Source organism: Heteronotia binoei, chromosome 1, assembly GCF_032191835.1.
Source record: "Heteronotia binoei isolate CCM8104 ecotype False Entrance Well chromosome 1, APGP_CSIRO_Hbin_v1, whole genome shotgun sequence".
Classification (NCBI taxonomy): Eukaryota; Metazoa; Chordata; class Lepidosauria; order Squamata; family Gekkonidae; genus Heteronotia; species Heteronotia binoei.
In genome coordinates, this window is record NC_083223.1 from 195,622,628 (window position 1) to 195,638,657 (window position 16,030).

General features: G+C 42.8%; 1 protein-coding gene across 2 annotated transcripts in view; it reads left to right on the forward strand.

The window, feature by feature from the left end:
• NVL (nuclear VCP like) overlaps nt 1–13,506 on the forward strand; it is a 125,164-nt gene extending 111,658 nt beyond the window's left edge. For both annotated transcript variants that reach the window (XM_060245944.1, XM_060245955.1), the window contains exons 22-23: nt 10,003–10,073; nt 11,641–13,506. In XM_060245944.1, coding sequence (XP_060101927.1) covers nt 10,003–10,073; nt 11,641–11,685 — 116 coding nt within the window. In that variant the 3' untranslated portion in view covers nt 11,686–13,506. The remainder of the gene's footprint in view (nt 1–10,002; nt 10,074–11,640) is intronic.
• Nucleotides 13,507–16,030: the final 2,524 nt, after the last annotated feature.

Genomic DNA, 16,030 nt, shown 5'->3' on the forward strand with positions numbered 1-16,030 from the left:
GGTGAGGGTTAAGAAAGAACGCAATAAAATTTAGAGGTTCTGAACTCCACTCCTGTGAGCTCCTGCCCAAAATAAGGCCATCGAGAGAAATAAAAAGGAGAAGGAAGATAGACAGAATGAAAGACAAAGACAGAGAAAGAATGAGAGGAATGGATGAAGTGAGAGTTCCGGTAAAGCTTGGTAGAAGGAATAAAATAAAGGGAAAGGAAGGAAGGGAGACAAATGACAGGAAGACAGACAGGAAGGTAGGCAGCCATTAGAAGCCTGCCTTTCACCCCCTCTCACTTGCAGGTGGGAAGGGGAGCGAAAGAGAGCCTTCAAATGGCTTCCTGCCTCTTAAAGCAAGCAGCCAACTGTAGCCTAATTTGAATAGAAAGAGTGAAGACTATTTGCAGGTGGAAAGGTGATACAGAATCAGTACAGAGTCTGTTTCTGCTGCTGCTGAACTTCCCCCTCACCCCATTGTGATGGAACACTCCTTTTCTTTCACAGTTGAAGATGTTTTTCTGTTTTCTGTCAGAGTTTGCTTCAGTGTATATAGTTATTAAACAGTGTTCAATGTTACTTAAGCAAGTATGTCTGCCACATATTAGTTCACCCTGGATTCACCCACACCCTGTGCTGTAAATGAAGATGTGGAATATTGCCTCATAAGGAGGAGTTTCTGGCATATTTATAAATAGAATATATATACCTCACCTCTCAAACAGTATGGGCAGGGTGTGTGTACTGGGCGAGTGCAACTTTGGCAGGGAGTATTAGTTGGAGGCGGCAAAACTTTGGCAGCATTGTTTGGGGTGGGGTGGGGTGGGGAGATGAACTGAGGAGAGGCAGTAGTAGTCAGTAAGGCACCAGGAGAACCTGTCAGCAGAGAACTGTCTCATTCAAAGGTCAGTGACCCTCTGATGGGTTTCTGGTCTGACAGGGCCAGCAGTAGGCGGGTCACAGCGAGGCTACCCAATGCCAGGGGAAAGTGGTGACAGACAGAGTGCAAAGTCACTCCTGTGGTAGTCACAACTTCCAATAAAAATTGAGGATCGAACCACCCATTATGCTTTTATTATATCTATATAATGATAATAATTGCCATTATTTATAGTCTTCCTTTCTTGTTAAATCTTGAGTCAGATTACCCAGTGGAAGTTACGCTCTCAGGCTAATCTACCTCACAAGATTGTTGTAAAGAAAAAGCAGAGGAGAGGAGAACGATGTAAGTCTCTTGGGATCCCACTATGGAGAAAGGCAGGAGGGAGAGAGAGGTACAGGGCTTTTTTCCCTGGGGGGATGCAACGGAACCAAGTTTCAGAACCTCTTTGTGGAAACAAACTTCTCAAAAAATGTTTAAAAATTCATGTGTTTCTCCTTCATTTTCCTCTTGAGAGTTCCAGCACCTCTTTTTCGATGAAAAAAAGCCCTGGATGGATGGGGAGAGAGAGAGAGAGAGAGAGAGAGAATATCAGTAGGCATATCTCCTGTGCTTTTAAGCACTGACCAATTTCGCACTAGAGCTTTAATCCTGGTTTAACTCTATCCCCAAACTGACTTTCTACACTAGAATCAGAGAAACCAACTTTATGACTCTATGATACTATGGTTTTAGTGTAGAAAGTCAGTTTGGGGACAGAGTTAAACCAGGATTAAAGCTCTAGTGCAAAATTGGTCATTGTGTAGAACAACGCTTATCAGGAGAATCTTTGCCCAGTATAGAAATACTTTAGTATAAAAGGACTTCAGCAATCTCAGGAGTGTGTTAGTAGTACCTTAGCCATTTTGGGAGAAAGTTGATGTTTCTAAGGAGAAAATCAAAGATTCATTATGATGTTCTATTAGTTATTCTCACATTTTTTAAAAAAATTAAATTTAAAATGTGAATTTTAAAAAACCCAATTAATTAAAAATGTAAAATATTTCAAATGTTGTGCTCATTTTTCCGACATGTCTTCTGTTTTTAAAAATTGGTTGGGGGGGAGGCACAAGTAATAATCAGGGCAGCTCACATAGCATGACAAAATATACAAACATTACAATAGTTAAAAAGCAAGCTGTGTACACAACATATTGTAACTTATATATACTATTATCATACATTAAAACCATCTAATTAAAACCATCAAATTCAGTTGCATCAAATTAGTTTGGTGCTACAGTCTCGATGTTACTCATCTTACAATTTTTCGTGACGACGGTACAATAGGTTCCACATTAAGAAAAAGCCAGCTGAAAGAGGGTAGTCTTGCAGGCCCTGTGGAACTGGGCAAGGCTCCGCAGGGCCCGTACCTCCTCTGATAATGGGTTCCACCAGTGGGGAGCTGTAATCAAGAAGGTCCTTTCTCTTGTAACTTTTAGTTTGGCCTCCTTCAGCCCAGGGATTGTCAATAGATTTTGCGAACCAGATCTCAGTAACCTCTGGGGAATATATGGGGAGAGATGGTCCCTAAGGTAGGCAGGTCCTCGGCCATGTAGGGCTTTAAAGGTAATAACCAGCACTTAGTAGCGAATCCGGTACACTATTGGCAGCCAGTGCAGTTCCGTCAGCCTCAGCTGTATGTGCTCCCACTTAGGGAGCCCCAATAACAGCCTGGCTGCCGCATTCTGCATTAGCTACAGTTTCCATGTTCGGCACAGGGGCAGCCCCATATAGAGGGCATTACAGTAGTCCAACTTCAAGGTGTCCGTTACATGGATCACTGTTGCCAGGTCGTTGCACTCCAGGAAGGGGGCCAGCTGCCTCACCCGCCTATGATGAAAAAAGGCGGATTTAGCAGTGGCTGCTATCTGGGCCTCCATTGACAAAGAAGGCTCCAGTAGCACCCCCAAGCTCTTGACCTTGTGCGCCACTTCTAATGGTGCACCATAAAAACCTGGTAGGGGGATTTCCCTTCCCAGGCCACCACGGCTCAGGCAAAGGATCTCTGTCTTCGCTGGGTTCAACTTCAACCTACTCAACCTGAGCCATTCTGCCACAGCTTGCAACGCCAGGCTCAAATTTTCTGAGATGCAGTATCCATCAGTAGATAGAGCTGGGTGTCATCACCATATTGATGACAACCCAGCCCATACCTCCAGGCAATCTGGGCAAGAGGGTGCATGTAGATGTTAAACAACATCGGGGAGAGCACTGCCTCCTGTGGCATCCCACAATTAAGTGGGTGCCTCTGGGACAGTTCTCCCCAATCGCCACCCTTTGTCCCTGACCGTCAAGGAAAGAGGAAAGCCATTAGAACATAAGAACATAAGAGAAGCCATGTTGGATCAGGCCAACGGCCCATCAAGCCCAACACTCTGTGTCACACAGTGGCAAAAAATTTTATATACACACATACACTGTGGCTAATAGCCACTGATGGACCTGTGCTCCATATATTTATCTAAACCCTTCTTGAAGGTGGCTATACTTGTGGCCGCCATCACCTCCTGTGGCAGTGAATTCCACATGTTAATCACCCTTTGGGTGAAGAAGTACTTCCTTTTATCCGTTTTAACCTGTCTGCTCAGCAATTTCATCGAATGCCCACGAGTTCTTGTATTGTGAGAAAGGGAGAAAAGTACTTCTTTCTCTACTTTCTCCATTCAATGCATTATCTTGTAAACCTCTATCACGTCACCCCGCAGTCGACGTTTCTCCAAGCTAAAGAGTCCCAAGCGTTTCAACCTTTCTTCATAGGGAGAGTGCTCCAGCCCTTTAATCATTCTAGTTGCCCTTCTCTGGACTTTCTCCAATGCTATAATATCCTTTTTGAGGTGCGGCGACCAGAACTGCACACAGTACTCCAAATGAGACCGCACCATCGATTTATACAGGGGCATTATGATACTGGCTGATTTGTTTTCAGTTCCCTTCCTAATAATTCCCAGCATGGCGTTGGCCTTTTTTATTGCAGACGCACACTGTCTTGACATTTTCAGTGAGTTATCTACCACAACCCCAAGATCTCTCTCTTGGTCAGTCTCTGCCAGTTCACACCCCATCAACTTGTATTTGTAGCTGGGATTCTTGGCCCCAATGTGCATTACTTTGCACTTGGCCACATTGAACCACATCTGCCACGTTGACGCCCACTCACCCAGCCTCAACAGATCTCTTTGGAGTTCCTCACAATCCTCTCTGGTTCTCACCACCCTGAACAATTTAGTGTCATCCGCAAACTTGGCCACTTCACTGCTCACTCCCAACTCTAAATCATTTATGAACAAGTTAAAGAGCATGGGACCCAGTACCGAGCCCTGCGGCACCCCACTGCTTACCGTCCTCCACTGCGAAGACTGCCCATTTATACTGACTCTCTGCTTCCTATTACTAAGCCAGTTTTTGATCCACAAGAGGACCTGTCCTTTTACTCCATGACTCTCAAGTTTTCTAAGGAGCCTTTGATGAGGAACTTTATCAAAAGCTTTCTGGAAGTCAAGGTAAACAACATCTATCGGGTCGCCTTTGTCCACATGTTTGTTCACCCCCTCAAAGAAATGTAACAGGTTAGTGAGGCAAGATCTTCCCTTGCAGAACCCATGCTGAGTCTTCCTCAATAACCCGTGTTCATCAATGTGCCTACTCATTCTGTCCTTGATAATGGTTTCTACCAACTTTCCCGGTATTGAAGTCAGACTGACTGGCCTGTAATTTCCCGGATCTCCTCTGGAACCCTTTTTAAAGATGGGGGTGACATTTGCTACCTTCCAGTCCTCAGGCATTGCAAGGCCAACCCCTGAATCCCCGCGTCGGCGAGGTGGCAGGTCAGTAGCTGATGGTCGACCGTATCGAACGCGGCCGATAGGTCTAACAACATCAGCACCACCGAGCCGCCTCAATCCAGATGCCGCTGGAGGTCATTCACCAGGGCGACCAGCACTGTGTCTATCCCATGACCCGGAAGAAAGCCAGACTGGTGAGGATCTAGGACAGAAGCATCATCCAGAAAACTCTGCAACTGTAACGCTACTGCCCTCTCAATAATTTTGCCCAAAAAGGGCAAATTTGAGACCGGCTGATAATGTGCCAATTTGGCCGGATCTGAGTAGCTTTTTTCAGGAGAGGGCGAACCACAGCCTCTTTAAGAGGCATTGGAAAGAGCCCCTTTGAGAGGGATCTATTTACGATGTCCCATGTAGGACACCTAAGCTCCCTCTGGCAAGCTTTAATTAGCCAGGAGGGGCACGGCTCCAGATCACAAGTTGTTGGGTGTATAGTAGAGAGGATTCTGTCAACTTCCTCCAAACTGAGTATGTCGAAGCGATCCAGAACTGGACCAGAAGACAGGCACAAGGCCTCGAGTTCACATACTGTATCCAATGTGGCGGGGAGGTCGTGGCGGAGCGACGAGATCTTATCTGCAAAAATTTTTGCAAAAGTCTCACAGCCTATCTCTAATTCCCTAGCATTTGGCCTGCCTTGTGGCAGTGTTGTAAGATTCCGTATTGTCCTAAACAATTGTGCCGGGCGCTAATTTGCAGACACAATCTTGGCCACAAAGTAAGTCTTTTTTGTGGCTTTGACTGCCATCTCGTAGGACCTCATAAACTCTCTATAAGATGTTCTAGTTGCTTTGTCTTGAGTACGCCGCCATTGCCTCTCTAACCATCTGAGCCCTCGTTTCAGTTGTTGCAACTCCAAGGTAGACCACTGGGCCAGCTTAATACGAGGGCACAGAGGGCGTTGAGGTGCGATCTCATCAATGACTCTGGAGAGCCGGCCGTGCCAAGACTCAACCAGATCATCAAGAGAATCACCAGGGGGCCAGGGATCTCGCAGAGCCATTTGGAACTGCTCAGGGTCCATCAGACTCTGCGAGCAAGCCAAAATAAGCTTGCCGCCTAAACGGGCTTTGGGTGGAACATCCACACGAGCCTTGAGGGCAAAGTGGTCTGACCATGGCACCACCTCCACAGTAATATCGTCCACCAAAACCCCAGCCACAAATCTAACATGTGCTCCACCTGGTGAGTGGGCGATGTAACAAATTGGGAGAGTCCCAGTGTCTCCATGGATGACACTAGGTCCATCACCTGACTGGAGGCCGTGTCATCAGCATGGACGTTGAAGTCACCCAGGATCACAAGCCAGGGATGGTAAGGCGCTGACACCAGCTCTTGCTGCTATTTCCTGCCCTTTAATAATAGGTCAGAAGTAGGCCTCTTCAGTGTAACCAGCTGGACATTTTCAGTTTTAACAGGACCAGATTAGCAATGATAATTTAATTACTCCTGTTTCCTCAGTGTGCCCCTAAGCAATTTTTTTTTTTGCATGTGCTTGCCCTGACTGAGAGCCAGATGCTAAGAAAGAAAGGCAGGAAGAAGTATTTACTTGGAAATGTTCTGTGTTCTGCACCATTTCTCCAAAGTAGTTCTTCCAGAATGATGCCAACATTTCAAGGAGTACAAGGAAAGGCAGAATGGAAATATTTTAATAAATATATAATAAATGGCATTTTTGTGGTAGTGCTAGGAGTCGACATGCACTGAAGTGCAGGTACATATGCAGGAAGTGCCCACTGTTCTATGACCAGTGTAAATTAGTCTCATTCAGCATAATTCTGCATGTTATGAGAAAAGGCAATGGGGGAATGACATGAGCCGTGGAACCTTGACAAAGACCCTGCTGCACAAAAACAGCCATATGTGAGAAAAGGCTCCTGAATGAATAGCACATTTCTAAGAAACTACTCAGTTTCTCACCTCAGCATTAAGTGTATCGACAGAGACTGCAGGAGCACCACATACCTTAGAAGCTGAAAGTAAATTCTGACTCGCTTATTGTACAGGAACTCAGTAGCAGACATACATTATATACAGAAAGTCCCACATTCAGTGTTTGGCATCTTCAGTTAAAAGGATCTCACGTAGCTGGGCTTTGAACTATTTGGGCTTGAGACCTTGAAGAATTATTGCTAGTTGAAAGGCAGTACTGAAATAATGGAAACAATGGTCTGATGAAGGGCATGAAAGAAACCATGTGGGCAGCCCATGTGGGAAAGCCTGTTTTTGCAGAGTATGTGATTGATCAATGTCTTTATGCCTTGAGTTCAGGTGATGTGAGGTGTCCAGTTTTTTCCTGCTCCTGATTGGCTGTTCTTTGTCAGTAATAACTACATCTATGATAGAATTACCGTAGTTGGAGTTGTTGTGAAATAAGCCTGAGATATGTATCACAGTAATATAATTACCTCCTTTGTTTGTAGACTTTCTAGAAAATCCAGGAATGAATGGGTTATGAAAACTGGATTACTCTCATTCTGTTGCTTTGTTTACCCTAGGGTTTTTTTCTCCCCCAGTAGTATCTCTGTATAGAAGTCAGTTTGCAGAACTGGGGACTCATTTATATGAGAGTGAGATCCTCCTCTCTTTTTAATATGATGCAGTGACCTGTGGCTATGTGACATATTTCTAAATACTTTAGATGTAGGTTTTACCTTTAAAGTTTTTCAGTAACATTGTCAGACTATTTAGAAATACGTGAATAGGGGTCTTTTTCTTTGGATTATTTTTAAGTAGTGCATACCTCTAGAATCCAGCCACTGAACAGTAATGTTGATTACTTTAGATTATATTGCAGTCACTGATAAATGAAACACAGGAAATAAATTTTGCATTAGTGAGTATATGGTGCAGGCTCTAAGTTCATATGGAGTGTTTAACACATTCTCTTAGCTGTGTTTTCTTTCCTCTGCCTTTCCACATGTTTGTCTCTTAGATTATAGAAGGAGTAGCACAGTGAAGGTGACACCTTAAATAGGAATGCAGAGTTAGGTTAGATCTGATAGCTTATCTTTTCTCTGTTTTTGGAGCCTTGTGTAGCATTTCTGCAGTATCAACTGACAAAACCTGAACTCTGCAAGAAGTTTCATACTTCATAGCCTTAATTGTTTTGTCATCTGCCATGAAAGAAAAACGAGAGAAGGGATAGTGAAATGTGGATTCTAGTTCATTCATTTGAGGAGAGGTAGGCTCCAAAATAGCTGCAATAACCATCCCTCTGCATGATGAGGCACTTGCATAGAAGGCTTGATTCATAAAGGAAGTTATTGGCACGGAGAGGGGCATTTATGCTGATCCACCATGCTGTTTTGTTTGGCAAATTATCAGTTTGACCATCCACTAGCCCTAACCAGTGGGAATTAGCTATTTCTGAGGTTAGCTGGCTCTCTGATTATATAATTGGCCCTGAGTTTCTTCACATTGTAAGTGTAAACTGAGTTCTCAGAGCAAACTGGAAACAGTTTGAGATTTGGGCTAATTTTATACCAGAAGTGGATTGGATCTGAAATGCTAAACTGTCCAGTCTAAAAAAGCAGCAGAGGGTATTCCTTCTGGATGTAACCTTGCTAATTTTGATGCATCCAAATCATCATCAACAACCTTCCTTCCTTCCTTCCTTCCTTCCTTCCTTCCTTCCTTCCTTCCTTCCTTCCTTCCTTCCTTCCTTCCTTCCTTCCTTCCTTCCTTCCTTCCTTCCTTCCTTCCTTCCTTCCTTCCTTCCTTCCTTCCTTCCTTCCTTGTATTTATATATCCTGCTCTTCCCACAAAGCAGGATCAGGGCAGGTTTGGTCATAAATTCATTAAAACAGTATTAAAATTTACAGTATAAAAACAGCTAAAATATACAACTTGCAAAACAGTGCCTCAACAACTATGACCAAATCAGGTCCAGTTGGTCCATCAGATCCCCAAGGTTGCAGGGGCAGGGGGGCCTAATAGAAGATGATGTCCGCTTCCTCAACTGAAGGTCTGGTGGAAGAGCTTTCTTTTGCAGGCCCTGTAGAATAACATCAGGTCCTGCAGGGCCGTGATCTCCAATAGAAGCTCATTCCACTAGGCAGGGGCCAGGGACCACCAGGAGGTTGTTGAGTTGCCAATCTTAAAATCCTATGGGGCTCATATGAGAAGAAGCAGTCCCAAAGGTATGCTGGCCCTTGGCTTTATAAGGCTTTAAAAGTAAGTACCAGCACCTTGAAATGGATCTGGTACTCAATGGGCAGCCAGTGCGGTTCACGCAGCACAGGATGGATCCATGTCCACCATGACCATGACAAGAAGGTCAACATTGGTGCTGCTGCATTCTGCACCAGGTGGAGTTTTCAGAGCAGAGTCAAGGACAGCCCCACATAGAGAAAGTTAAAATAATCCAGCCTGGCAGTGGCCACTGCATGGGTCATGAAAGTGCCAGGTCATGGGGGACAAGATATGGGACCAACTACCTGATCCAACTCAGATGGAAAAAGGCAGACCTGGCAGTGGCAGTGACAGCCAAGGAGGCATCCAAGGAGAACTTCCAGGCTGTTTACCCCCAACACTGCCAGCAGTGGAGCCCCATCAAAGGACAGGAGCCTGATTCTCGATCTTGGTCCTCTGCAGCCCAGGTGCAGGACCTCCATCTTCAGTGGATTCGGTTTCATTCAGCTCTGTTGTAACCATCCAGCCATGGCTTGTAACACTCCACTCAGCTCCTCTGGGGTAGAATCCAGCCTGCCATCCATTAGTAGATAGAGCTGGGTGTCATCCATATATCACAAGTTCTTAGTGAGGCTTGCATAATTGGCATGTTGTTGCCATGTTATATTTGCACCGGGTAAGTTTGTTGCCATCTTATATTAGCATTGGGTAAGTATGTCAGTTTGTCACAGTGTGCTTGGGATCAGTATACAGTTCAAAGCTGGGTAGATGCAGATGGGCAACCATGTTGGCCTGAAGCAATAGAACAAAGTTAAGTCTGGTGGCACTTTTAAAACCAACAAAGTTTTGTTCAAGGTGTGCTTTTGTGTGCATGCACACTTGCTCAGATACAATGAAATGGAAGTTACCAATCAATACATATAAGTGGAGAAAGTATCCTTCTTAGGTAGAAAGGGATAGAAATTCAAGATGGGAAAACAAATCTATAGCAGATTATATTGCATTAAATCTCTTCCTTGAATTTTTTTGTTAATAAGTGCAAGTAGTACATTCAGTTCCTTAACATGTTATTTGGGGATCTTACGATTTTCTACTTCTATTATGCTATATTCTCCACAGATGAAATCAAGATTAACAAAAAACACTTTGAAGAAGCTTTTAAGAAAGTGAAATCTTCAGTTTCAAGAAAGGTAAGGAATACTATTGAGTCCTCAGCCAGTTGACAAGCTGAGAAGGAGATAACAGTTTTTTAAAACAATTAAAAAGGAAGCTGCTATTTTATCAGGTCTATATTTTGCCTTTCCTTTAGTATAGTCAAGGTGACAAACAACAAAATTGTTCATGCAGTTTTATACACCACATGTACACTACATTAAATCAACACAACAGCAGTGAGAACTGACTTCTCATTCTGAAGAAGAAAGGTGATTACGCAAAATTATCACACGTCATATGGAAGCAGTCTTTGCACCAACCTGTGCTATAAGCTGTTGGTTATTAACAAAATATGGCAAAAATGTGACTGAGTGCTTAATGTATTCAGAAAGGCAACAACATGCTAGAGATGAGGGTCAAACAAGGTTGTCATTTCCATGCCTCTGTATGGAGCACGTACCCAGCTGATTTAAAACTGCCCCAAATGCAATGGCTGTCTTCACTCAGATTTCCCACCCAAAGTTCTGGGAGGCTTTGCATCAAAGTCTGTTTTAATCTTGACCTGTGTTACTGTGTTTGTTTTGTTTGCATGCTGCCTTTTAAGTTGTCTGACAGGAAGGAAAGGGAGCACTCGGTGGTGGAAGGTCTCAGGTTCAGTCCCTGGCATCTCCAGTCTTTTAAATGATCTCAGATAGCTCTGTCTTAGACTCTGGAAAGTTGCTGCTAGACACAATAGGCAATACTATAAGCTAGGTCAGGTCTCTGAAAGTACAACTGGGAAGATGCTTGGTATTTTTCTGTCAAGCAAATTTGATCTGGTAAATGCATGTTCAGCCACAATGGACACTGCCCTGTAATCTGTCTTAAATACTTTGGCCTGAATCCAACAACCATTAGCTGTGACTTAGCCCCACTGAAGACACTGGTGCTTGTTAGTCAAAATAACTCAAGTCTCATACTTAGAATGCCCTGTAACAGCTTTCAAGTTAAAATGACATGTTTTAGACTGGATGCTGTGCAGTTTACTGGTGCTTGGGAATGCTTTATATATACACAACAGAATATTTAAGAAGAGTGCTGCCATGTTGGTCTGCAGCGGAACAGTTAGATTTGAGTTCAGCAGCACCTTAGAGACCAACAAGGTTTTCAGGGTAGAAGCTGTCAAGAATCAAAGCTCCCTTTGTCAGGTATCTGACAAAGGGAGCTTCAACTCTCAAGTTTAATTATGAAGTATTTGAAAATTTTTTGGCATACCTGTTTAGAGGTATGTAATATTTCACCAGTCCCATCCAGCCATGTCTGATAATACTGAACCTGATTAGCATCATCATCCTTCCTGATTCAAAGGTAGCTGGAGCATAAAGGCGCTTAGTGCAACTTCCTGTTTAATAATTAAATCATCCTAGAGATTTGAGGCCTTAAACTATGAAATGAGCTACTTTGCTACTTCTACCTTGATTTTTCTTTTTGTAATTACTATAACCAAATATTTGCTGTAGGCTTAGGGGCATGTCTTCCATCAGTTTTTGCTGTGGTATAAAGTCACCTTCTAAATATTGTTGTTGACTGCCTCTCCTCCCCCCTTCTGTTCATTCTCATTAGGACCAAATAATGTATGAAGAGCTGCGTCACTCACTAAGTAGGTGACAGCTAGATGACTTCAAATGCTGACCTTTTGCTTGCCACAAAGAGTTCTCCTGGCAAAATTTCCTTGAAGCTTGTTTCTGAAGAACTTGGACCCAGTTCCATTTGAACCTACCCTTTTACACTCGTTCGAAAACACAATCTGATGATGGCAGTTTTACCATTTGACTTTTGATATAATGAGATATTTAAGAAATCCTATCAGTTCTCTGATTATGAAAGAGCAGAAAGAAGCTATTTCAAGTATATATCTTCATTGTTGTGAGGAGAGCAGCAACCTTGCCATTCCCTTACAGAAAAATGGGCAGGAAGACCTGGCTGCTGAATACAGCTGGATCCATGTAACAGAACTCTAGCAGAAGCTGTGTTGAAGCTGAAAGAGAGACTTGTATTATGGATTTGGTTTGGCCTGTGGTAATCATTGGGACATAGAAATGCTTAACTTTGGTTGGATCGCTCATAATTAGCACCATACTTAATTATTTGTGGATACAACCTATTATTGTGCTGTAATTCATAACTGGATTTTCCAGGAATTCAGTGATTGTTCTCATTGTTCTATTGTATCCATTGATGTATTGCAGGCTTTCTGTGGATGGACTTCACCTGTATACTAATCTTTAGTCAGCAATTGTTATGTGCCTCATTACTCATCAGTTTCTGTTCTGTGGCAGTAACTCATGATAGTTTGTTGAAATACTTTAGTTTTTACACATTTCATCATGTAATTTATAATATAGTGGCATCCATAATTGCTATCATTCTTAAAGACATAGTTCTCATAGACATAGATGTAGCAAACATGCACCTATTTAACTCACATGATTCAGTATTCCTTCTTGAAAAATCCCCTGCATGTAGACAACAAATTCTGCGATTAAAAGGGATATAGCCAAGTGGTCCTTCTCCCGGATGTGCTAGTTTTCTGTGTTACAGGGATTGGGGACTGTTAGAGGAAATCATTCCATAATGTGAACCCCCTCCTAAAGTATGAAATGGAACTGCAAGACTCATTCACTATTTGGAAACTAGGCCACAGTGAGACTGGAAATAGCAGTATATTTTGAATGAGCAACAACTTATTCTCTTTGTGGGGAAACATTTGAAGAATTCTGTGTTTTTTACCTTACAAGATTATGGAGGGGCATAAAGTTGTTCAGAATTACCAGTATTTCTGTCCAAAGTAGGGTTATTTGGCACAGAATCATTCTGACATTCTCTAACAAGGATTATTTTAGTATGATAGTTATAGAAGTAGATCTTCAGTTGAGCTCTCAAAGACTCTGTCATTCAAGTCTGCCTGTGCTGATAGCACTGCAGTTACATTGCAGTGAAAACTGTCATATACACCAGTATGCCCAACTTTGTTGCTGTGTGTGAAGATCTGTAGCTGTGGTTCATTAATTACATAAAATTTATGTTCAGCAGCAATATACTGTACCTTTGACTTCAGATGCTGAGGACAAATGGGGAAGGCAGTTGCCAGTAATACTGTTGGAGTATGTGTTTGAACACTGTTCCATATTCATGCTTTACATCTGTGCCTGACAATAGCATGAAAACAAATCTAAGCCTGAGGTTTTGTTTGTCAGAACCAAGTAATCAGACTTGATCCAGTATGAGTTTTAGAGCATGGTTTGTCCATGAAGACATGGCAAGGATTCTGGAATTCTCTACCTGAAGCTGAATAGAGAAACATATATGTGTTTGTAACATGCACTGAAGAACTCCTGAAGAGTTTTGTACAGTTTGCCTGTGTATTAAATCTGCTGTAGTTCACTGCATAGAGACCACTTCAAAATAAAAATCATTAATGACTGCAAATCCTCTGTGTGTATTTTATAGTGATGCTCCCAATACAACTACAAAATTGCTATTTTGGGTAGCAAACACAGTGGAAAATGTTCTGCATTTTAAGTTTATCCCTATATACAGTTATTTTAAATGTTATATTTTGGTTCATAAACCTATTCTTAAAGTCATGTAATGTGCAACCCTATTCATTATGATGTTATTGAGTAAAAGCAACCTTTCATTAAAGCCTGTTTTCACACTGTAGAGCAAACTGGGCCAAGAGTGAGTTTCAATACCATGGACTCGGATGTGATATCACAGGCACTCTTATGAAATCTGTGCAGACAGTAACCCACATTCTAATGGGGCTGAAGTTTTTGTTTGGATGGCTTCTTTTTCATTTTGCACAGAAAGCTATACAGATATTCTCAGTCATGCTGGTGTACATTCCTCACCACCCCTACCCCTTAAAAATCAAACAAATGCTTAAATTACCTGTTTTGTGTTCAGGAGATTAAAGATAAAAACTACATCTGCTCTCTGCTATCATTTGCTCTGAAATACTTAGACCATACGGGGGTGTGAAACTCATTTGTTATGAGGGCCGGATGTGACATAAATTAGACCTTGTTGGGCCGGGCCATGTCAGGTTGGGCTGGACCATGTGTGTACCTATTTAAGATTAGGTAGCAGAGATATAAACACACAAACAATTTTTTAAAAAAATTTAAAATGTTAGCACTCATCAGTCTTAAAGGCTCTTTCTTTGTATTTCTCCCATGGGATCCAGGGAACTGGGCAAAGGAAGCTGTGGTTCTTTCTTTCCTTCCCCAGGAGGGCAGGAGCCTCAGCCAATAGAAGGGAGAGAGGTTTGTCTCGGTAGCTCTGCTGTGCGATTGAGAGAGCCTGGAAAAACAAACTGCCTACCCCCCTTCTTCCCCAAGGGAGGAGCCTCAGCCAGTGAAGAAAATAGAGACTTTGCTCTGTAGCTCCTTTGAGATTGAGCAAGCCTTGCAAAGCAATCTGTTATACAGAAGGAAGCAAGAGAGAGAGGGAGAAGGAAGCAGATGACAGCCAGTTGCTCAGGGGTCTGATAGGAGCCCTCCGGGAGCCTAATTCAGCCCCTATGTCACATGTTTGATACCCCTGATTCTATCTATCTATCTATCCACACACACACCCTGTAGCCTGCTGTCTTAATCAAGTACTTCTCACACATTGTAAATGACTCTGCACTGGAACTGTTGGTCGCAGAGGAATAAAGAAATTGCTAAAGGAAGATAGGCAGAGAAGCTCAATGACTTCTTTGTTTCTGTATTCCCTGTGGAAAGTGTGGAGCAATTTTTGCTGTGTGGAAGCCTACAAAAGTCAGAGGGATTATTTCTTTTTCTAGACATAGTAAAACAGAGATCCAGCAGCTGGTTAAAATAAAACCAGTTAAATATAAGTTTTAAAAGTAGTTACAACTCTAGCAAGTGTTTAAAAGTTGCTCCTTCCCATCACAGGAGAGAGGGAAAAACTAAATTATGACTAAAACTAAATTATGATTAGCTCAAAAGGAACTAAGTTACTTAATTACCAGCAGGCAAAGGCAGACTGACTAGAAATTAAGTAGTTAATTGATAAATAGATAATATCCTAGCCAAGTGTTGTTAATTAGCATAGCCAGCACATAATTGGTTTAACTAATTAGATGAATAATAATTCTAAAATTTCAGGATGTGGCATGAAGATGGCTCCGTCAAATTAGCACAATTTTTGTTTGTTTTGGCAAGGACCATAAATGTTGGGGTGTCCAATTTTTGCTGGCAGTTTCCAGCTAAGGCCTGTCATGAAAGCCTTCCTATGCTTTCTATCTAACTATCCCAAATTACTTTTTAGAGTTTTCATATTAATTTGATTGAATGCACAGCCCACTCCTGTTATGAAAGGATGATTAAGAAAGATTCCATCTTCTTCGTGGTCCCTATGCAGTCTACACACTTGGGTTCATGCCCCTTGGTCAAAGCCGATCCTGGAGAACTCCAATAGCAGCATAGCATATTTTTGGTGGGCTCCTCTCCCGCTCTGAAGAGCAGGCACGCAGTGCGCATGCCTAGAATAGGGGAGGAGCTCCGCCTCCCACTCAGTTTCTTTTTTACCTTCACCCTTACCAGTCCTCGTCGCACTAGCTCCTCTCTTCAACATTTCTCCTCAGCGTTTCTTCATCGTCATTTCTCTGTCTTCGTCGTCTACCTACAAAAAAAAGAAGAGGATCCTTTGTGAATGCCGTTTTTCTTCCTTTCACCCCCCCTCCATCCTGGCGGACAAAAAGGAAATGGCCACCTTTTTAAAAAGGTGCCTAAAGTGCCGGGCAAAACTCCCATCCACCGACAGGCATTCTTACTGTCTCCTGTGCCTGGGAGCGAGACACAGTTGAAACCTGTGTCCACTGTAAGGGGTTTGGCAGACAGACACTGAAAAACCGAGCTGCATGTCTTCAAAGCCATCTGCTACAAGTTTCACTTATGCCCCAATCCACCGCCTCGAAGACTTCGCCGCCTCCCCCCCAAAA